The 23,235-nt window shown below is 38.8% G+C and overlaps 1 protein-coding gene across 3 annotated transcripts in view; it reads left to right on the top strand.

Annotated features, from left to right (window-relative positions):
- The first annotated feature begins 4,093 nt into the window (after positions 1-4,093).
- LOC149221744 (uncharacterized) overlaps positions 4,094-23,235 on the top strand; it is a 241,659-nt gene continuing 222,517 nt past the window's right edge. For all 3 annotated transcript variants that reach the window (XR_016249384.1, XM_089385219.1, XM_089385220.1), the window contains exon 1: positions 4,094-4,793. Coding sequence is in view for 2 of the 3 variants with exons in the window: in XM_089385219.1 (XP_089241345.1) it covers positions 4,404-4,793 (390 nt within the window). In the remaining variant the exon portion in view is untranslated. The remainder of the gene's footprint in view (positions 4,794-23,235) is intronic.

Here is a 23,235-nt window from a genome sequence, read left to right as displayed (position 1 = left end):
GATCTGTCACACCCTTACGCTAAGGATTTCATACAACTTCACATACATACTCCAACGAACAGATCTACATAGATCCCAACGTTGCAAGAGCCACACACAAATCCCAAACACACGCCAGATCTCATCGCTGCAAAATAACCTACCTAATTTGCCTTACTCTTTAGCTATTATATATGATCTTCTCAATATTCACAACAACAAAAGAAATGCGCTCAATAGTTCCATGCTCAATTCCTCACTGGCAACTACTTCATGCTATCCACAATAGGTCATAATAATACAATGATTCATTCTTTAATTCAACTGCAAAACAACATACATGCACACAAAAATCTAACACATGAATAATACACAATCCACTCTCTTACCCCATCCTATATATAAGGATTTAAACTTGCGTAATTGTCATTATCACAACCCCTCTCTTGAGAGACTAAGGGTTGAGCTAGCTCTAATACCAACTTAAGAAATGAGAGAGAAAACATAATTATACACCAAATAAAAATCACACTATATTTTATTGATCAAATAATGGTTACATATATAGGAAAAGATCATCGACTAGATCCAATAAAATTGGATATGATTTACTAAAAGTAGCTAACCTAGAAACTCACAACAATTAACAACCTATAATACATATGGAAGCATTACTTCAAGTATGCTCCCCCACCCTTATAGACTCTTGGCTCTTGGGGCTGCTCGATATACTCTGCTAGGTTTGATCTTGAGCTTGGCCTAAATTACTCCAACAAATTACAGATTCACCATGGTAAACACACATACATAAGTTGAGAATCTCCATGGTAAAGTAATTTCTATGATATTTTATAGTCTTGGCAATATGAGATGTCTCATAAAATAAGTGTTTTGATCTTTATCATTGATTTATATGTACCATATTTATGCTTATACTTATATGATCACATAGTTAAATTAAAATTCTAAAAACTTTATTTATATTCACTGAAGTAATTACTTTATATCAATAATCTAGAAATATATATATATATAAATAATGATATGTGAAAAACTTTGGTATTTTAAATTTTATTTTTTCATTTAAAAATAGTTATATGTTTTTGGTGTTTTTTATTCTATATTTTATATAAATTTATAGATGTCAAAATTTTAATATAAATTTATTAATGATATGATCAATCATTCATACTTCAAATTAATTAATTTATTAATTAATTTTTATACTTCTAATTTATTTATTTTATTAATAATTATTAATAAAATTAAATGTAAAATTTAAATTTAAATTATGTCTTATAATGTAAAATTTAAATTATAATAATGTTTGGTAAAGAAATTATTCATATTAATTATTTATAAAAAAATATGATTAATTATTTGATGGTTTGCTATTTTTATACTTATCGCATTTGATGTAGATAGAGATTAAAAACATTATGCAAAACATCATCTTCTCTATTTATAAAGTGATTAAATTCCAAGTTTAGAGAGTGATTTAATTAATTTTATTATTATTACTATTTCAAATTTTTTTATATTAAATATAAAATATTAATTATATGGTAGTTGTAGTTATTTTTTAAAATTTATGTAAAGTTTTAGTTGAAGATAATTGCAATAATTTTGAATAATTTTTAAAATTTATGTAAAGTTTTAGTTGAAGATAATTGCAATAATTTTGAATAAACCAAATTAAAGCTTAAGTTTTGTTTTGTTTTGTTTTGTTTTTTTTTTTTTTTTCATTAAGGAAATATATTAAAATCACAATTCTAATGTTAGATGGAATATGTTGAAATGTTTTTTAAACATAAGGAAATTACAAAACTTAAACTCTTCACATGAATAAAAAGCCAATTTAATTGTTTATTTGGTGGACTATCAACCAATTATTTTAGAGTACGTATTTTTCTTTAAGTAAATTGAGTTCCAGGTACTTGGGGTTTTTTTCCTGTTTAGGGACATAGGCCCCTTGGAATGGGACCTTCCTAGTAGGTGTGTCTTGCATGTTTTTTTATTTCAATTGCAGAGTCAGACTTGTTTGGCAAGTGTGCCTTAGATGTCTCAAACCTCCATCGCCCCCTAGAATGGAATCTTCGTTGTAAGTGTTTCATAAATGTCTATAACTTGGTAGGATGTTTGCGACCTTATTCACTAAATGTATCTTTACTTCCATAATCTTTTCTAAATCATAAATTATTATCTTGCCACTGGCAATGTTCGATTTATGGTTAACTGCCCAATTAGTTACCTTTTGACCAAAAATTAAAATTCACAGTCTAATGTTCACATTATAAAACTCAAAATATTTATTTTTTAAAAATAATTTGTTTTATTTTTCTTACTTTCTAACATTATAAAACTCAAAATATTTATTTTTTAAAAATAATTTGTTTTATTTTTCTTACTTTCTATTGATTGTAGTCTTATTGTGTTATCATTGTACTTGTCACTTTCCTTGTTAGCGCATTTAATGTTTAAGCTGATTTGTTTTGACAACACATTTAATGTTCTAGAATTATTATGGTCTCCTTTTTCTCCCATCGAACCCTAAAACGAAGTCCTCTTTAACAATAATTTCCTGCCATGTCCCTTAAATCCTTCAATCTAGGAGTTAGGTGACGTCATAACTGAAAATTTAGTTGGTCAGTTCATTCCATTAATTTATGGTTTAATAGATGAAAGTTTCGTTTTTTACTTTAATTTAACTATATTTAAACTAAGTGAGAGCATCTACAATGTTGCCCTTATTCAAATATAACAATTGATTCATATCTTTAAAAGTTCAATAATTAAAAAAAGGCAGCCTCCTTTATTACATATTGACTTGAAAACTGTTTATTACATATTGAGTTAAAAATTGTAAGCATAAACCAAATTTCAACCTAAACTTCACCTAAAAAATTTCAACAAATTACTAATTCATTCACTTTAAAAACAAATAAAAATAAAAGTTACTTTACTAATAAAAATAATTCACATAAAATTACTTTGCTAATAAAAAGAATTCACATAAATCCTTATTTTTTTTTCCTAAGAAAAAAGCGAACTTTTTATTACCATGATAAAAAGTTACAAGTATATGCCGAGGCATTCGATTTGCTCTATATCTTGCGGATCATAGAGTTCACTGGATGAGAACATTCAATCCAGCCAAACATTTAAATGCACCACTAAGCAGATACACGGCCTCCTCATATGAGGAAATTTCGGCCAGTGTCTGCCAAAGGTGATTAACACATAAAAAAGAAAAATAAAGACAAAACTGTAAGTGAAAAAGACCACAGTGAGAAACAAAGGTGCTGACATTTGGGGGGATCATGACTTCCTCCCCTTTTTCTTCTCGACCTTTCGCCATTCTCCTTGGGCCGGAATAATGGGAATAATTTGAAGTGGATTTTCATTGCCGGGTCGGGGGTTTTCCTTGTCTGAATCAGAGGTGTCTGATGAATGCTGCCTTTTGGTTCCACTTATTTCCATTGGATTTGAATTCTTTTCGGATTGTGATTCCATGGGCTCTTGTGTAGAAATCTTTTGAGTTTCTGTTTCATTTGGAACTGGTTCTTCCTCTTCATATTCTTCCTCCTCGTCCGAATTTGAATGTATAATTTTCCATCCCTTTTGTTGATTGTCGGTTTTCTTCTTTTTGCGACTGTTCTTTTTGTATTCAGGACATGCATTTTGGAGATGTCCAGTTTGCCGACATTTTCTGCACCTAAAAACTGTATTTTCATAATCTAATGACTGCATCGAGCTGCGATCTTTGTGTTTTAGTTTAATGTTTATCGATAATCTTTTACTGAGATCTACTTCTACACATATGCAACATAAATCCTCATTATCGATCATAACGACGCCTAAATATCATCTTTTAAAAAAAAATCTAATTATGTTTTACTTTGACATCAAGTATGAAATATTCATTGTGGGGTATATTAACTGACCAATCGCATCTGACTTTTTCGATCTTTATTATAATAATCTGTATTATAGAGAATTTTAGATAAAATATGTACAATTTGTTTAAATTCGCATTTGATAAAAGTTTAATTCCTCCACCGCCCAAGTACCCTATTTATGTTAAAAAAATAAAGAAATTTAGAAGACGGACAAAGTGCTTTAGCCTTCAATGCGTAATATGCATGATATGTGTACCGGGAATCTCTTTACATAACGGCAGCTGCATTTGTGGTACACGTATAAGCCTCAACGCTCAAACACGGGCTCCTCTGGTCTTTATGCTGGATTTCAATTCTATTAATCCACAAGATGCATTTTATCAATCTTCCTCCTCCCCTGCTCTATCCATTTTTCAGCTTCTCGAGTCTGGCAGAGGCTTCTTATCAACGTTCGTATTCCATCGCATGTATTGCATTCCGTGGTGACTGCCCAAGTTATCTTATTTGAATGAATTGTTCTTGAAAATGGGGATTGCCTGCAATACACCTTTATCCATTATTAACCTGTACCTGCTATTATGGTCGTGCATGGGAGTCACTGGAACTGGAAACAAAAGGCTTTTGAGAGTTTTATTGGTTGGTAATATGAATGATCATTCTATGCAGGATTTGAACCAAGCACCTCCACCGTCTCCTCCTCCTCTAGAACCGCCACCACCATCTCCTCCGCCTCCGCTACCACCGCCGCCTCCTCCGATTGCCCCCTTCATACCAGTGGCAAGGCTCGTAAATTTGACGGCCTCAAATGGAGGAAAATTGGTGCCTGATTTCAACGAGCTGGTGTTCAACTATGACGTCATATTGGGGTCAAGGGTCAGACAATTCACCCTCGCTGTTTACTTCCCCGAGGAAGAGGTATGCTTGTTTTCCCATTTCTTTTATCAGTAACGTGGATGAGATACATTAAAAGAAGTAACAGAAAATCAGTCGTATCTATACGATTGAATAATTAAGTGCTGTTTTAATATTCCTTAGTATACATTGGTCTTTTGAATCTTGCAGACTTGCATAACGTTTTATTAGGTGGTTCCTGTATTCAAAAACTTCTAGAAACATAATTCCCATATAATTCTTCTTTGTTTGATTTACAACAATGGATAGATTATAGATATTTTGGGGTACCTCAGTTGGGTGTAGCATCACTCAACATAACTTTATTGGGTGTACCCCAACCCTTCTCATAATAAATGTTCTGTTAAATGAATGGAGTTCTACACTTGGAGGAGGTTCGAACTCTGACTCTTTAATTCCAGTTTTGGTCTAAACGACCTATCTCAGTCTGTTCCTTTTAGGAACTCACTGTAGGCCTTTTAGGAACTTTCAATTTAGATGCCATAGAAGGGCTTCAGATATTCAGATCATTAAATTTTGTATGATAAACAAAGATGATTATGTTCTTGTTTGCTCTCACTTCTGCACCAACACGAGTTTCAGAGGCAGCTTTTGTTGTGTGATGGTACATGGGAATGGTAAACATTGGTGTGGGACTCAGCATTATTATGACTTCACATCCCCGCCTATATCTATGTGTGGGAGATTGTGCAGGTGAACTGAGAGAGACAGAAGGCTCTGTGCAAAATGTCCTTACATGGTGTCTACATAGGGGAGCAATATTGAAGTGCCTATATCTTATATTGGGGTTAATAGTTAGCGAGCTAATCTTTGGAAGCCATTAGTCATCTACCAACTTGATCATAGGAGGAGAGGCTTCACAGTTCATCTAAATCATTCCATTCATGGGCATATTTATCCCACAGTTGGCTTAAAGAGACAAAATCCTATTTGCATAAGGCTTTTCACTCCAGGCATATGACTCCCACAAACTGGTGTAGCTAAAATTTCATTTTATTTGTGTATCCTCTCCAAAAAGGCCACCACACGTGCTGGTAATCATTATTCTCCTCACTCAAAAGGTCTGTTTTTTATTTGAACTATATGTTTCAATCCTAGCTAAGCTTTCAAATTGTAGATTATTATGGGGAAAATAGAGTGGATGATGTGTGATTTTGGAGTTGCAAGTATTGACTACATCCTTATTGTGGCGAGACCCTCTTTTCCTATCTAAGATGGTCAACTTGTTCATCATAGCCATTTGCCCTTGCATCAGCTCATTAGTAATCTTATCAATTTTTTGGGCAAAGGCTTGCAAGGTGGGATCAACTTGGGTAGCTGGCTTAGTCTTGACCTCCAGTTTAGATCGGGGATATAAGAGCCAATCAATCTTAGATGTGGTTAAATTATGTTCTGTGGTTATAATAAAGGCCTTGGCTTGTTCAAGGCTTTGAGGGTCTTTATCTTTTTAAGGCATAAGATATAAGTCTAGCAAAGGCATCGACATATAATGCAAGGATTGTCTACTCAATAAGTTTGTACAACTTGGGCACTTCTTTGAGTAACTTGGTTTCATGGAGTTGATCCTAGTTTTGAAGTCCTCCTGTGGGCAAATGTGGTAACAATCTCTAGCATTTCTTTCTAAGGAGAGGGCAAACAACATCATGACAATATCTTCTTTCTCAATCATCTTTCCATGAACACGCTAGTCCCATTGAACTTAGGTAGCCATTCTTTGTACTTCTTAAAAAGTTTGTGGGGAGCCCCCTGAAAGGCATTTATGTCCAAGGGCTTGAATGCAGTGGTAAGCCACGACTTGGCCATTGTGGTTGAGGTAGGAGGCCTAACCAAGAGGTTCTTGACTACAAGGGAAGGGGAAAGTATAGTGGAAGAAGGAAGAGGTAGTGGCCTTAAGAGTGGATATCTTTTTATGAGGAATGGCTACTTTTGATTGAATACTAGAGGCTAGGGTGTCAAATCTCCAATACCAGATGTGATTTATTTATACCTCAACAATTATTTTATACCCATAAATTATTTACTCAATAAAATCTGAAAATTGTTGGAAAATAAATTCATTAGTATTTTAATTTTTAGAAATTAAATTTGGATAAACCAATCACACAACAACAAAAAATTCTGCCAAAAACAATATTCCTTCACTTTATAGTACATAGGAAAATTAGGGCCTAGACCCATAGAGAATCCACAGAAAAATAACAGCTACTTGGAACTTGGAAATCGACCCCTTTGGAAAATTGGCCTCAAAGAATTTGACCCTCCTAAAAATTTTGGTCCTCATGGAACTCAACCCTCTTGAAAATTTTGGCCCTAGAAAAGTGACCTCCTTCACTAGCTAACTCGGTCCATCTTTCTCCCTTTGTACAACCCTTGCACACTTGAGAAAAATTGGCCCCCTCTTGGATAATTCAACCTCTCTCTCGAACTCGACCCTCCTCTTCAACAATTCGGCCTCTATCTCCTAGACTCAGCCTCCTTGAAATTTGCTTCCAAAATTTCCTCGCTGTAATCCTTTTCCCTTCTCTTCAGCCTGAGAGTCTCTCACTCCTTGAGAAAATCACTCTCTCAACAATAACAATGTGTCTTCATCCTCTCCCATAGGTTCTTTTTATAATTTCTCCATGGGCCAAATCCCTAATCTCCAAAGTGATAGACGACTAAGATTAAATCCTAACCTTCTTAGATCAATGATGGAGATTAGATCTAAGTCACTTAAATAATTTAATATTTATCTTTAGATAAACATTATCCCAAAGTCAAAATTGATTAAATAATTAATTAGTGGACTTTTCCTAAGTTAAAAAATTATGAAGGAGATCATATTGGTTGCTTCTCTCAAACAACCACCTAAAGAGGATTTCTTCTCCTGCATGCTAGACACAAGCCTATGTAGAACACCTTTCGAAGCTACAAAATCAACACACCCTCCTAGCAAGGAAGGGATTCTCCACCACCCCCAATGTGTCCTTGTAGAACACAAACTTCCCCTTCACTAGAGACTTGGTGAGAATATCTACTACCTTCTCATCTGTGGATATATGCAACAATCTCACAACACCTCGTTGGACCTTGTCTCTAATGAAGTGATCCTTGATCTCTATGTGCTAGGATTTATCATGAAATAATGGATTCTCCGAAATCTTGATGTAGCTTTGATTATCACAATGAATCACTATAAGCCCCATTTCAAGATCAAAAAACCCTGGGAGCATTTTGCGAAGACATGGCCTCACAACTTGCTCAACTCGTTGCCATGTACTCGACCTCTATTGAGCTAAGTGCCACTGAGTGCTGCTTCATGCTAAATCGTGAGATCATTGCTGACCCCAAGCTAAAACAACATCGAGATGTACTCTTCCTGTCCATTACAGTTCCGACCTAGTTCGAAATTGTATAGCTGTGAAATTGCACTTCACCAACTTTGACATATCTCAGTCCATAGTCCACTGTACTAAAGAGATACCTCGACACATGCTTTGTTGCCACCCAATGAACCCTCCTTGATTCCACCATAAACTGGCTAAGTGTATTCACAACAAAACATATATCCAACTTCGTATTAACCAGATACATCAATGACCTGATCAACTGCCTATACAATGTGGGATCCACTAGCTCACCTTCAAAAGAATTGAGCTTCCTCGAGTTGGTAATCATGGGTGTGGACATTGTCCCACAATCCTCTATGCTAAATCTCTTCACGATCTCAATTGCATACTTGCACTGCTCGAGGAAAATCTCTCCTGGTTGCTACCACACATCCAATCCCAAAAAGTAATGCTTCATCCAATATCATCTGGAACTCTGAAGCAAGTCCTCCTTGCACATGCCTATGAGCCTCTCCAATCCTATTAGAAAGAGATCATCAACATACAATACCAAGATAAACAACTCCCTATCAACAAGTACATAATAGAAGTTGGAGTTTGCCTCTCTCTTGGTGAAGCCCAATCCATGTAGGTACCCATCAATCTTAGAGTACCATGCACGAGGTACCTGCTTAAGTCCGTATAAGGCCTTCTTCAGTCTACATACATGGGACTCCCTCCCATGCCCTTGAAATACTTGAGGCTGCTTGATCTGAAATGCGGAAGTTAGATCGTCCTCTCAATAAGTGTAGGACTAAAATGGGACTAGTAGGCGATTGACAATGCAACTTAGCAATGAACCATGAATTGCATAAATGAGAAATGCAAGCGGAATATTAAGTTGTCTTTATGCTTTAAAACATCAAAATTAAATGATGCATAAGCAACAAATTAAAAAACGCAAACTCAGTAAGAATTTGATGACGGAGTTCGTCCCTCTTGGACTACATCTCCAGGTCCGCTTCAAAATGTGCGACCGTTCTATTAGAAGTGCTTCAAGAGTTTCTTTACATGTGATTTTACCAGCTGATCTGTGCTCGCAGGCACTGTTGGTCACTGTAGAAAGAAAGCCGTCTGCAACAACTTTCCAGCGCTTGTCTCCATTCTTGAATAGGCCCAAGGATGGCCAGGAAACGCTCAAAAGAGCATCTGCAGACAAATGTCGAAACTCTGACCCTGAAGCTTCTTTCACTGAACTGTTGCTTGAAAACTGAAGCACAACCTCCTTCTTGAAGGGTTTCGCCTCTGGAAATGGAAGAGACTTGATGGACTTCTGAAACGCCTCTCTTCTCTTCTAAAACAAGACTGCCACTTTCTCCTTCCTTTATGCTTGAGGAAGAATGGCTTCTTGATGGAAAACTCTGGATTCCATTCCTCTCTCTCCCTCTCTACCTTTGAATGGTGTGACAAACCTCATTTTATACACCTTCAATGTTTATTTTTGGTTTTAAGTTGTTAAAACAACTTTGGCTATTTGAGATAGCGCATAAACCTTATGCATTGAACTTAGCTTCAAAATTATTTCAAATGGTAAACAATACCTTGATTTTCGAATTACATTAATTGTTTGAAGCCACGTACATTAGCACATTTGTTGGTTTTTTAATACACATTCATGCATTACCTTCGTAACCATATGCACATTACATTGGAGCTTTTAATTAAAGGTTGATTTCAAACTCTTTTTTATACCTTATCTTCATCCTTGTGATGACATGTTTTTGTGGCATAGCGCATCTGCTGTGCGCTGATTCTTTGGCACTGTTTTGTTGCCTGCTGTGCGTGGCATGAGATGCCCCACACTCCCCGACGGTGATGTATCCATGGTTTTTCGAAGCCAACATTGCAATGATTGCCGGTTCGATGGTATGCCAACTAACCTGGATGGTTTTTGCACCTGTGGCATCGACAACTTGATAGCATGCCACGTCTCTAGGACTGCGCTTATCCATTCCGGAAAATCCTTTTGCCACTGACCAGACTTACAATTAATTTGCATCTCCGCAATGCAGCAGACCTTAATACGTCCACAATCCTCGTGGCGCTGACCAGATCTGCAACAGATTTGCATGCCTGTGCCTTGTGGACAAGTTGGCCTACCATTTCGGTGGTCAACGGAATCTCAACCTTTGGCATCTAGCACTTCGACCTGCACCGTGCCACCTCCGCCTTGCTGGCTTGCTGACATAGCCACCTCGCATATCTGAGTCGGATGACTGTCGCTGCAAACCTATTGACATAGCCTCCTTGGCTCCATTTGTTCGTTAATAGATTGCTGACTCGGCTTATCCTTTCCGATAATTCTCCATGGCTCCGATAGGTTCGCGCTCCTTTTAATTTTATAGTCATAACATAATGTTTTGACATATGCACCCACCATATAGTTTTAATGTATGCACTCATTTGTAAAGTAATTACTCCATACTTTAACATGGTATTTGTGACAAAACTTTCCACCACCACCACATACTTTAACAATATTGTGCCCATGAAGGAAAAACCGTAAAATATCACCTTTCAACCTGAAGATGTGCACCAATGATAAGATTTGACTTGATGCCACGTGTCAACTACAGAAACGCCACATGGCCAGCAAGGCCTTCTTCGACACCTCAACTTTGACGGATGGTTTCTCCATCACTGGGAGGCCAAACGGAAATCCGGAGACATCGCCGGAATCAGTGCGTCGAACCCTTCGTCCTGGCACTAGTTTCGCAGTCAATTGAGACAATCAAACTCTACACAAGTCGAGAACAACTTTGCCACCTAGGACCATCTTGGTCGTCAACATATGGTAATATTCTGACTTGACTTACAAGATCCATTTTGGATCACACCTCCCAATAGAAAGACTTTTGGACCTCCAAAAGTTTATTTACAATCATGAACTTTATTACAAACATGAGTCAATGTAAAAAAAATACCATCTAGACCCTATTTACAAACTTTGACTAGGGCTACTGATGTGTCAACAATTTAAAAACTCACATTTATACATATGGCATATAATTTGCCCAGTTCCAATCTGAAGACTTATGTTCCTCAACTCCAGGTGCTTTTGTTGTCTCTTTCTCTGCTGGTGTTGTCTCACGGGGCAACATCGGACATGCGCTTTTCGAGTGCCCTCTCAACTTACATTTTGGACAAACTTTTTCTCTGGAGTTTGTGCTAGCCGTTTTTCTATTGGACTTTCCTGAACTCTGTCCGGTTGTTGTGGAGTCATTGTCTGACTGAAGTAAAGTCTTCTCGGGACGCTTCTTTACTTGTAGTGCTACATCATCTTTCCATGGCTGACTTTTGATAGCACCTACTTTCTTGTTGAAAATTTTCTGCTTCCAACATTCTTCTACACAATGTGAATTACTACCACAAAAGGTACATGGATAAATCCTCTTGATAAATTTTAACATTAAGTTTTGACTTGAGGACTCACCTTCTGAATCACTGCTTGATTGATTCATCAGCTTACCTTTTCGGTCTTGCAGCTTTTTCGGCATTAGGTCTGGGTGTAGGGACCAACATCGATCTGCAATGTGACCTCTCTTCCCGCAGTAGTCACATATTGTTTGATCATAACCCAAGCCTTCATGTTTCAGCCTTTCCTGCACGGAGATTGGTTGGAGCCTACCTTGACCATGCTTTTCGAGACCTTGTCCCTGCTGGTATCCCATTTTGTTCATCAGTGACATTCCCATTCCTCGGGTATGTCTTTCAAATGCTCCAATTTCCTTATTGCTGGAAATCTCATCTTCCTCTGAATCATTTCTTGGAGATGATGGAATATAAGGAGTGTCCTTAGAAGATGAGGAAAAGGTTCCGATAGCCTCTTCTATTGACTGTGCTTTTGGAGTTGTTGACATAAATGAACTATCTCCATCTTCCTGATGAAGAGGCGAGGCTTCATTTTTCCCTTCAGTAGATGAGCTGTGAACTAAAGGACTACTTTCCCTTCGGTTCTTCCGTAAAGCTTCAATCTTTGTCTGCAATCTTTGCTTTTCCTTCTGCAAAGCTTTAACCATTCGTCGCAATGCAACGTTCTCCTGCTGATACTGTTGGTTGAACTCTTCCAGTTCTATCAACCTAAGTCGCCTGGAACTTTTTCCCATTTTTGCACTAGATGAGAGCCTGTCGTTCTGATACCAAAAATGATATGAAATGCAGAAGTTAGATTGTCCTCTCAATAAGTGCAAGACTAAAATGGGACTAGTAGGCGATTGACAGTGCAACTTAGCAATGAACCATGAATTGCATAAATGAGAAATGTAAGTGGAATATTAAGTTGTCTTTATGCTTTAAAAAATCAGAATTAAATGACGCATAAGCGGCAAATTAAAAGACGCAAACTCAGTAAGAATTTGATAAAGTAGTTCGTCCCTCGTAGACTACGTCTCCGGGTCTGTTTCAAAATGTGCGACCGTTGTATTAGAAGTGTTTCAAGAGTTTATTTACATGTGATTTTACCAGCTGATCTGTGCTCGCAGGCATTGCTGGTCACTGTAGGAAGAAATCCGTCTGCAACAACTTTCCAATGCCTGTCTCCGTTCTTGAATAGGCCCAATGATGGCTAGGAAACGCTCAAAAGAGCATCTGCAAAAAAATGTCGAAACTCTGACCCTGAAACTTCTTTCACTAAACTGTCGCTTGAAAACTGAAGCGCAACCTCCTTCTTGAAGGGTTTCGCCTCTGGAAATGGAAGAGACTTGATGGGCTTTTGAAACGCCTCTCTTCTCTTCTAACACAAGACTGCCACTTTCTCCTTCCTTTATGCTTGAGGAAGAATGACTTCTTGATGGAAAACTCTGGATTCCATTCCTCTCTCTCCCTCTCTGCCTTTGAATGGTGTGACAAACCTCCTTTTATACACCTTTAATGTTTATTTTTGGTTTTAAGTTGTTAAAACAACTTTGGCTATTTGAGATAGCGCATAAACCTTATGCATTGAACTTAGCTTCAAAATTATTTCAAATGGTAAACAATACCTTGATTTTCGAATTACATTAATTGTTTGAAGCCACATACATTAGCACGTTTGTTGGTTTTTTAATGCACATTCATGCATTACCTTTGTAACCATATGCACATTACGTTGGAGCTTTTAATTAAAGGTTGACTTTCAAACTCTTTTTTATACCTTATCTTCATCCTCATGATGACTAGGCATGTTTTCGTGGCATAGCACATCTGCTGTGCGCTGATTCTTTGGCACTATTCTGTTGCCTGCTATGCGTGGCATGAGATGCCCCACACTCCTTGACGATGATGTATCCACGGTTTTTCGAAGCCAACATTGCAATGACTGTCGGTTCAATGGTATGCCAACTAACTCGGATGGTTTCCGCACCTGTGGCATCGACAACTTGATAGCATGCCACGTCTCCAGGACTGCGCTTATCCATTCCGGCAAATCCCCGTGGCGCTGACTGGACTTGCAAATGATTTGCATCTCCGCAATGCAACAGACCTTAATATGTCCACAATCCCCGTGGCGCTGACCAGATCTTCAACGGATTTGCATGCTGGTGCTTTGTGGACAGGTTGGCCCACCATTTCGGTGGTCAACAGAATCCCGACCTTTGGCATCTAACACTTCGACCTGCACCATGCCACCTTCGCCTTGCTGGCTTGCTAACATAGCCACCTCGCATATCTGAGTCGGATGACTGTCGCTGCAAACCTATTGACGTAGCCTCCTTGGCTCCATCCGTTCCTGAATAGACTGCTGACTCGACTTGTCATTTCCGGTCATTCCCCGTGGCTCAGACTGGATCTGCAATGGGTCTGTATCTTCGCAATGCATTAGAATTTAATACATCGATAACAATATGCCATATATTTGCGCCTTCTATGGACTCCGCCATATTCTTTGGCAATGACGTGGCAATATCCGTGGCATAAACTTCGCATGGTTGACTGTCGAATGGATTTCCGTTGCATATCATATAACATATAAACTCCGCTTGTTTATATCACCTTGCAACATTTAATATTTACCATAGTTATATGGTATTTGATAACTATGTTTTCAACGAGCCAAACTTTATGACTCCGTGCCAAACATTAATGTAAACCATATCATGTTTAAGGTTTGCACTCCATTTAATTTTATAGTCATAACATAATGTTTTGACATATGCGCCCACCATATAGTTTTAATGTATGCACTCATTTGTAAAGTAATTACTCCATACTTTAACATGGTATTTGTGACAAAACTTTGCACCACCACCACATACTTTAACAATATTGTGCCCATGAAGGAAAAACCTTAAAATATCACCTTTCAACCTGAAGATGTGCACCAATGATAAGATTTGACTCGATGCCACGTGTCAACTATAGAAACGCCGCATGGCCAGGAAGGCCTTCTTCGACACCTTAACTTCAACAGATGGTTTCTCCATTGTTGGGAGGCCATACGAAAATCTGGAGACATCACCGGAATCAGTGCGTCGAACCCTTCGTCTTGGCACTAGTTTCGCAGTCAATTGAGACAATCAATCTCTGCACAAGTCGAGAACAACATTGCCACCTAGGACCATCTTGGTCGTCAACATATGGTAATATTCTGACTTGACATACAAGATCCATTTTGGATCACTACTCAATATACACCTCTTCCTCAATTACCCCATTGAGAATGACAATTTTCACATCCATCTGATGAATTCTCCACCCCATCTCTAAGGCAATAGATATAACTGCCTTGATAGGTGCATATCTAGCGATGAGTGCAAATGTCTCCTCTTAATCCACTCCCTCCTCTGGGAGAACCCTCTCGCCATGAACCTCGCTTTGTACTTCTCAACATTGCCATCTGTGTTGAAAATATTAGTGAGAAAAGGGTTCCTTGATTTGTGCCTTAATTCAAGGAGCCAAATTCGAGTTCCTTCTTATGCATGACTCGAGTTCCTAAAAATTAGGAGATTCCCTATAAATTAGGACGAGTTCCTTTAATTTAGGAATCAACCCCAAAAAATTTGGACGAGTTAGGATGCTGTTAGCTGATGTGTTGAAATTGAAAGTCGAGTTCTTGATATTCTAGTGTGAGTTGATTGAAGAAAAACACAAGTCATTGAGTTTCAAGTGGTTGATTTGAAATAAGAAGAGTTGCATGAGCAATTAACTCATGCTAACTCAATCAATCACAAAATCATTCCTTAATTAGAAAACTCACTAATTTTAACCATTCGAATTGCCTTTAAAAGGAGGAATGAAGGCACAAGTTTAATCATTGTTTTGGTGAGCATGGGTTGGTGAGACTAAGCAATAGGAAGCACAAGCTTGTGTGTGGAGCTTGTGAGAGAAAGAAAACGAGCCTAGGTGAGGCTTGAGGGAGTTTGAAGAAGGATGAGTTCTTTGGATTAGGAAGTAGGGATCAAGGTGCAAGCAAGGGTGTTTCAGTTTAGTGTAAACAAAGAGAACATGGTTGATCTCTAATGAAACTTTATTATATTGTAAAAGATTCGTTGTTCAACCTTCTTCAATAGAATTCTCAATAACAAGCAGAGGGTTTTCCTAGTTGGGTTCCCTAGAAATATTGTGTTTGTATTGTGTGATTGTTGTTATATCCGTTCGTATTCCACTTCAAAGTTTAGTAGAGAAATTCTGTGTTTATATGAGAAGAAGTTATATTTCAGATTGTTGATATTAGCAGATCAAAATTTCGTGGATTTTCTACATGGTATTAGAGTGTGGATCAGAATAAGGACCAACACATCACAATTGCTTTTCGTCCAAGAGGAGAACTGTGCCCTGGCAGGCAAGAGTAGCAAGGCCATGGGAAAGAAGTGCCAAGGAGAGGCCGAGTCTAGTCAGAAGGGCAAGAAGAAGGATCTAAGCAAGATCACATGCTTTCATTCCCATGAGTTTGGACACTATGCTTCTAAGTGTCCTGTTAAGAAGAAGGGGGTCGAGAAGGATCATGTTGCTGCATCAATGGAGGTAGATGACCCCTCTGCCTAGTTCGAGAAATATTTCTCATTGATTGCTTGCATGGAAATCTCAATAGATAATAGTAAATGGTATATTGATTCAGGGGCTTCCTTCCACATGACCAGGAACAAGAAGAGTTTCAACCACTTGAAGGAGAAGGACATGTAGTTTCAGATTGAGCTAGGAGATGATGGTCAGTATGCAGCTAGAGGAGTTGGTACTGTCAGTTTTTAGAGGGAGTCAGGTAATCCTCTTCATCTTAGAGATGTTCTCTATGTTCCAGGATTGAGGCAGAATCTTGTTTTGGTAGCTACCCTTGAGGACAAGGGATATGATGTCATCTTCAGCAGAGGTAAGGCGTACCTCCAACACTTAGCTTCTGGATGTAAGAAGCAGATAGGTGTGAGGGTGAAGAATCTCTACAAGTTGTAGGTAGAGACAGGTGCAACCTTGAGCAACAAGGCAGGGAGTTCTCAGAGTATAGATGTGGTGGTTGAGTGAGAGTAGGATAGAGCTCTCAAGATGGAGACTAAGCCATTATCTCAGTTTCAGGTTAAGCTAGTTTGCAGTTGGGTTGACCAGCAGGATGATGATGATGAGGACCATAGCCCAGGGCGAGTGGAGGTAGCCACTCAGTTAGAGACTTCCAGTATAGGAAAATTTCGAGCGAAATGGGCAGAGGAGTTGGTTAAGGGAGATCAAAAGAGAGTTGAGTCTTTTGGCATCAAGAAACAACCATAGAGGTACATAAGGTACATGGCACTTATGACTAAAGAAGTGGACTCACAAAGCACGGTGGGAGAGAACAAGGCTTCAATGCAGGTTCCGCAAAAGAAAGCAGGGGAGTCTTCTAGTTCCGAGTGAGTAGCTGTAGCAACGGAGAACTTGGTAGTGTTGGGGACAGATCCAGGTGGACGAGGTTCTTCTAGGAACACCTTCCTCGCTAAGAGGGAGTGTTGAAAATATTAGCGAGAAAAGAGTTCCTTGATTTGTGCCTTAATTCAAGGAGTCAAATTCGAGTTCCTTCTTGTGCATGACTCTTCTTAAAAGTTAGGAGATTCCCTATAAATTAGGATGCGTTCCTATAATTTAGGAATCAATCCCTAAAAATTAGGATGAGTTAGGATGCAGTTAACTGATGTGTTGAAATTGAAAGTCGAGTTCTTGATTTTCTAGTGTGAGTTGATTGAGGAAAAATACAAGTGATTGAGTTTCAAGTGGTTGACTTGAAATAGGATGTGTTGCATGAGCAGTTAACTCATGCTCATCACAAAATCATTCCTTAATTAGAAAACTCACTAATTTTAACCATTCAAATTGTCTTTAAAAGGAGGAACAAAGGCACAAGTTTAATCATTATTTTGGTGAGCACGAGTTGGTGAGACCAAGCAATAGGAAGCACGAGTTTGTGCGTGGAGCTTGTGAGAGAAAGAAAATGAGCCTAGGTGAGGCTTGTGGGAGTTTGAATAAGGACGAGTTCCTTGGGTTAGGAAGCATGGATCAAGGTGCAAGCAAGGGTGTTTCAGTTTAGTAGAAACAGAGATAACATGGTTGTTCTCTAATGAAACTTTATTGTATTGTAAAAGATCCATTGTTCAACCTTCTTCAATAGAATTCTCAATAACAAGTAGAGGGTTTTCCCAGTTGGGTTCCCTAGAAATATTGTGTTTGTATTGTGTGATTGTTGTTATTTCTATTCCTATTCCGTTGCAAAGTTTAGTAGAAAAATCTATGTTTATATGAGAAGAAATTATATTTCAGATTGCTCATATTAGCAGATCTGAATTTTGTGGATTTTCTACAATTTTTTGCATGTCAATCTTGTAGATCCATCGAAAAGTGACCACTAACTCACTCTCAAGCCTTGGTACTATCTAGCACACATCATTCCTCATGAATAGAACTATACTCTCCCAACATGGCGTCCCTCCAAAATTCCTACTTTGCTTCCTCCTCAAAGCTAGAAAGCTCGTACTCACTGATGCTGCTGATCAAGGATATGTGACTAGAAAATTTTGTTGGTGGTCGACTCTCCTTGAAGTTCCTACTATGATCCTCGACATCCCTCAAGGTCTACTCGGCCCATCCTGTCTTCCTCTTGGTAGAGCTCTGTTACCCACCACCTATGGGTGACCCCATAGGATAATTTTTTCTCCTAGATTTGTCTTCAGCCGACAGCCAACAATCCCGATAGCCACCAATGTAGCCAATATTGTGCCAGTTTAACTCCACTCCATGAGTTAGTCATATGTCCCCTTGCCCATCGGTCAAGAGCACATGTTTGAAGGTGGGTCATACAATCCTAAAGGTATGTCTTTTCTTGTGCAATCGGGTGCTTATGCTTGTTTTTCCTTAGGCACACTTGGGTATGGATTAATGGGTGATTTGGAAGGAGGAAGGGTTTCAACTGTAGTCTTGTTCCCTCACCTTAAATGGGTAGTTAATCTTCAACCCTAGTCCCGTGGGATCTCCCCTACTGGCTTATAGCTTCAGGATGGGCACTACTTGGGAAACCTAGATTTTGGTAGTGCAATCCTGTATTCCTGTTTCATATTTTTCACTCCCCTCTGCGCAAAACATGCGCTATTTCATCATCTTCCCTCTCTGGGTCCATGTGATCACTGGGTCCACAAGGCTCTGGTACTCACCCTCCCCTTGTCCACATGTCTAGGTCGGGCTTGGAACTATGCCTTGGAGGTTGATACAGCCAAAAGAAAAGATAAAAGCATATTATGGCCACATACAAAAAGAAATTATACCATAAAATGCAAAATATGGTCCAGACAATAAAAGTTAGCATGCAGGCAAAAGCTAAACATGAGCTCTACACCTTTATCATTACGGGCGTCACCGTGGTTCTTAGGTGTTGAAAAATATGTAACTAGGTTCGGTCTTCATAAATATGAAATGTACTTTTGATTCTTGTATATTGTAAAATGAAAGAAAATTATTATTATTATTTTTGGAGCATGGGTTTCATGCTCAAGGTCTTTTATTTTATAGGTCAAGCACCCATTGAGTGCTTGTTGAAATTGGCAACTAGGGCCAATTTCCACCGTAGGATAGCTCATATGATGGAGATGATTATTGCATTGGATTCCTCTTTCAGAGAGGTACAATTTTGATATAAAGATCAGCTCATTCTGACTAGCAAAAATTGAATTATGAATTTATTTATCTGATGGACAAATTGTTAAGGTCGGCCACAATCAAATGTAGGCTCATGAAGCCCAATAGATGGGTCTCTTCATCCTCAACGAATTGTATAAATAGAGGTGACCTTTTCCTTATTTGGACAACATATCATCACATCATCTTCTCTCTCTTGGTTCGTACAACTTGGAGGCATCTCTCTCTTTCTTCGCATGTGTGGCTGATCTCTCTCTCTCTCTCTCTTCTTTGCACGTGTGGCAGGAGGCTGAGTTTTTCTGTGTAAAACAAGTTGAAGTTTTCGGAGCATTGACTGGCGTTGACTTCAGATTTAACTGCTGAAAATTACAGCAGTGTTTTTCTCTCCTTTGATTGGGTTTGACAGACTTGTTTTGGGCTTTTTTTGGCTCTCCTAGAAGGCCGAATTGGACTGCTGTTGACTGAACTGATTGAAGGACATTTTGGGGCAGCTTTGACCACCGTTGACTTTCTGGTTAGGGCTGCATTGACAGCTGGTTTGTCTGCTGATTTGGCAGATTTGTTTTGGGCTTACATTTATGATATTTGTATACTCTCTCTCTTTGTTGAACTATTGAAGAATAATCAGAAGATTTGATCAAAGGGTTTCCGCACATTGGGGTTTGTCCCTGGCATCCACCACATCTTGTGTCCTCTTGTCTTGGCTTGTTTTTTGCATATGATTTTATGTTCTATCTACATTTACAGTCAATGTTTATATAATGTGGTTGCTACTGGTTATAATTGGAATTTGTCATTGCGCTGCTAAAAGAACATTCAAGTAAATTGTCTTAAGCATAGAACATACCATTGCTATCTAAAATTAACATTGCTTCTAGGGTTTGTCCGAGGTCAAGAAGTCAAAAGAGTCATTGTCATAAGTTGAAGACCCCATCATGCACATTGTAACTTGTAAAGAAAATTATTTTTGTCATTAAAAGTGTCAAAATACCCTTCAAGACCAAGTTGGCCTAGCAGCTGGGAAGTCGGCCTATTTTGAGGAGCCACGTCCACTTTGAGAAGCATGTATAAATGAGGGAACTCGACCTCCTTGAGACACATTCATCACTCACTCATTCAAGAAAAGGAGAGGAGCAAGAAGGCAAGCGAAGAAGAAAGAGGACAAAGAAAGATTGTTTTTGGGCAAATTCTCTCTCACACATGTGAAGAAGAGAAGCTAGGGTTCGCTGCTTCAAGGTCGAATTTCTCTATCTGCTGGAAGAAGGGTCTACTAGGTCACCTACTAGCCCTAGATAATGAAGCAAGGCAAGTGAAGTTGCTCGGAGGCCTTGGAGGGCTAATTTCGCTCACACGTGTGGATGCGGTAGCAGTTGCAGGGGGTTGGAAATTTCAGACCTGCAGTAGAGGCCGAAACTCTGAAGTTGGGGGTCGAAATTGTGCTGCTGGAAGAGATTTGATTGGGTTTGACTTGGAGAAGGGAAGCACATTATTCAGAAAGGTTGGACTTGGTCTAGAGGTCTTGAAATTCGTCAATTGAAGAATCTATAAAAAGGGAAGAGATTTTGCAGGTTTTCCTCTCAAGTGGAGAGGTTTTGGCCTTGGCTTGCAATCTACATTCTGTTTTCTTGTACTATTGTTTTTCTTGTTTTGGTAGCTGTTTGATGATATTCGAATATAATAATAAGTGAAGAAGCTGATCAAGTAAGAAAAAAGTAAAAAGACATCACAAGCAGTTATCATAGAAAGACAAATCATCTTAACTATTGCCCTAAGGCAAGTGAAGTTGCTCGGAGGCCTTGGAGGGCTAATCGCTCACACGTGTGGATGCAGTAGCAGTTGCAGGGGGTTGGAAATTTCAGACCTGCAGTAGAGGCCGAAACTCTGAAGTTGGGGGTCGAAATTGTGCTGCTGGAAGAGATTTGATTGGGTTTGACTTGGAGAAGGGAAGCACATCATTCAGAAAGGTTGGACTTGGTCTTGGTCTAGAGGTCTTGAAATTCGTCAATTGAAGAATCTATAAAAAGGGAAGAGATTTTGCGGGTTTTCCTCTCAAGTGGAGAGGTTTTGGCCTTGGCTTGCAATCTACATTCTGTTTTCTTGTGTACTATTGTTTTTCTTGTTTTGGTAGCTGTTTGATGATATTCGAATATAATAATAAGTGAAGAAGCTGATCAAGTAAGAAAAAGTAAAAAGACATCACAAGTAGTTATCATAGAAAGACAAATCATCTTAACTATTGCCCTATAGATTTTTCAACCCTAGGGCCCCTATGAGTGCCCCCTGTATCATTAAGGAACCCATGCATGTCCCAAACCCTGGTGGGCGATGAACTGCCCCACCTCAAGGGGGTAATCACTGCTTATATCATACACAACAGGCTGTCATCCCTTGGAGCCCTAAGCAGTAAAATAAAAGAAAAATCAATAAAAGGAAAAAGGAAAGTGAAGAAGGGTGGAAAAACAAAGGTCGAGGTAGCTCATGTACCACAATTGTTCCCTCCTATAGTCGTACACCCAAATATGTAGGCATCCCTCATCATTACTATCCTTGAGCCCTTGGCATTTGGCCTTGAGACCCCTGTGTTCCAATCCATCTCATCATTATCCACATGACACCTCCCACTTGAAGGATGTACCTTGGACATGTCTGTTCCTTTAGGGGTTGGGAACACCTAATAGTGTTGCTTATTAGCCACTCTTACCTAGGGAGGTAACACCATTACATGCTCAAAGCCCCAAGTTTGGAAGGGAAATCCATTATGAAGTCTCATTTGTGCCCTTGACTAACAAGCTTGATTCACTTAGATGCACTAATGAATTATTGTACCTGAAGGTGAGGAGATACATTGGATCTTATGCGTAATTGACAGGTGGTTTCATCATGGGTTGGGAAACTTAACTGGGGCCCAAGCCCACCAGAGGATCATATTGACACTTGTAGGGGATGCGTTGAGAGCCATGGGACTCCGTCATGTGATATAGCATTGTCTCATCTTATGGGCGCCCTCAACACCTTCAACAGCTTGTTCATTGCCCCACATTATATGCGAGATGATGCACTTGGACCAACAGTGCCCCCAGCTAGCTTAGCAGTATATACAAGGTTTGGCAGCTGATTCGAGGCCCAGAGGAGGTTTGTCTCATCCTTGAGACATGGGAGGGCAAGCACCATCTTTCGTGCCCTCATTTGGAGCAGTCTATAGGCTTATTTTTCATCAGGAGACCCATGAGACCATTACTTGTGCCCCAAAGCCACTTTGGAGCACCACATGATCATTTGCACAGAGATTAAGGGGTCAACCCCTTGTCCATCATTCATGGAGCCCTCACCTTCACTATGGCACCTTGAGGACTCAACTCGACCTTCCAATGACCCTTCTACATTGCGATTTCATCATTTCGACTCACTTATGGATGGCTTCTTCATCACTTTATGAGCTACTTGGTGGGCTTGTCACCAAGGACTTATTATTTGCACATTATTTTATAGTTGTAGGGGGTATTTGCACATTATTTTATAGTTGTAGGGGCTATTAGGCTAATTCGAATTAGGAAAAGGATCATATAAATAGAGATGACTCTCATTGTGAGAGATCATCATCATCATCACTTGGATCTCTCTTGTAAAATATTTTCACACTTCTTGTTAGTTTTTGTAGCATCGGATGTGTTCTAGCCACGAAATTTGGTGGAGAGGCTAGAATACATGAGATCTCCAAAACCCAGAAACCGTTTCTGGAAATTCTGCCTAGAAGTGTCTCAATTAGATTATTAACCGTTTTTTTAAATATTTCCTAAGTTTAATATTAGGGAATATGGTTAATTAATCAATATTAATTGAGATAAGGCGAGAATAATCTAGAAATTCACACGGATTGATCCAGAGATGATCCTAGCCATCAATAATGTTTTAATTTTGGTCGTTCGTGCTCCAATAGTGGATTATAAGAGGAGGTCAATGTGGTGATGGAGTAGACACTTGACCAATTCGATTTCTTGGTAGATCGATTTCCAGAG

Source organism: Pinus tabuliformis, chromosome Q, assembly GCF_031772625.1.
Source record: "Pinus tabuliformis cultivar Carrire ecotype Pingquan chromosome Q, CPIR1, whole genome shotgun sequence".
NCBI classification, from domain to species: Eukaryota; Viridiplantae; Streptophyta; class Pinopsida; order Pinales; family Pinaceae; genus Pinus; species Pinus tabuliformis.
This window is presented reverse-complemented; position numbering and strand designations above follow the sequence as displayed.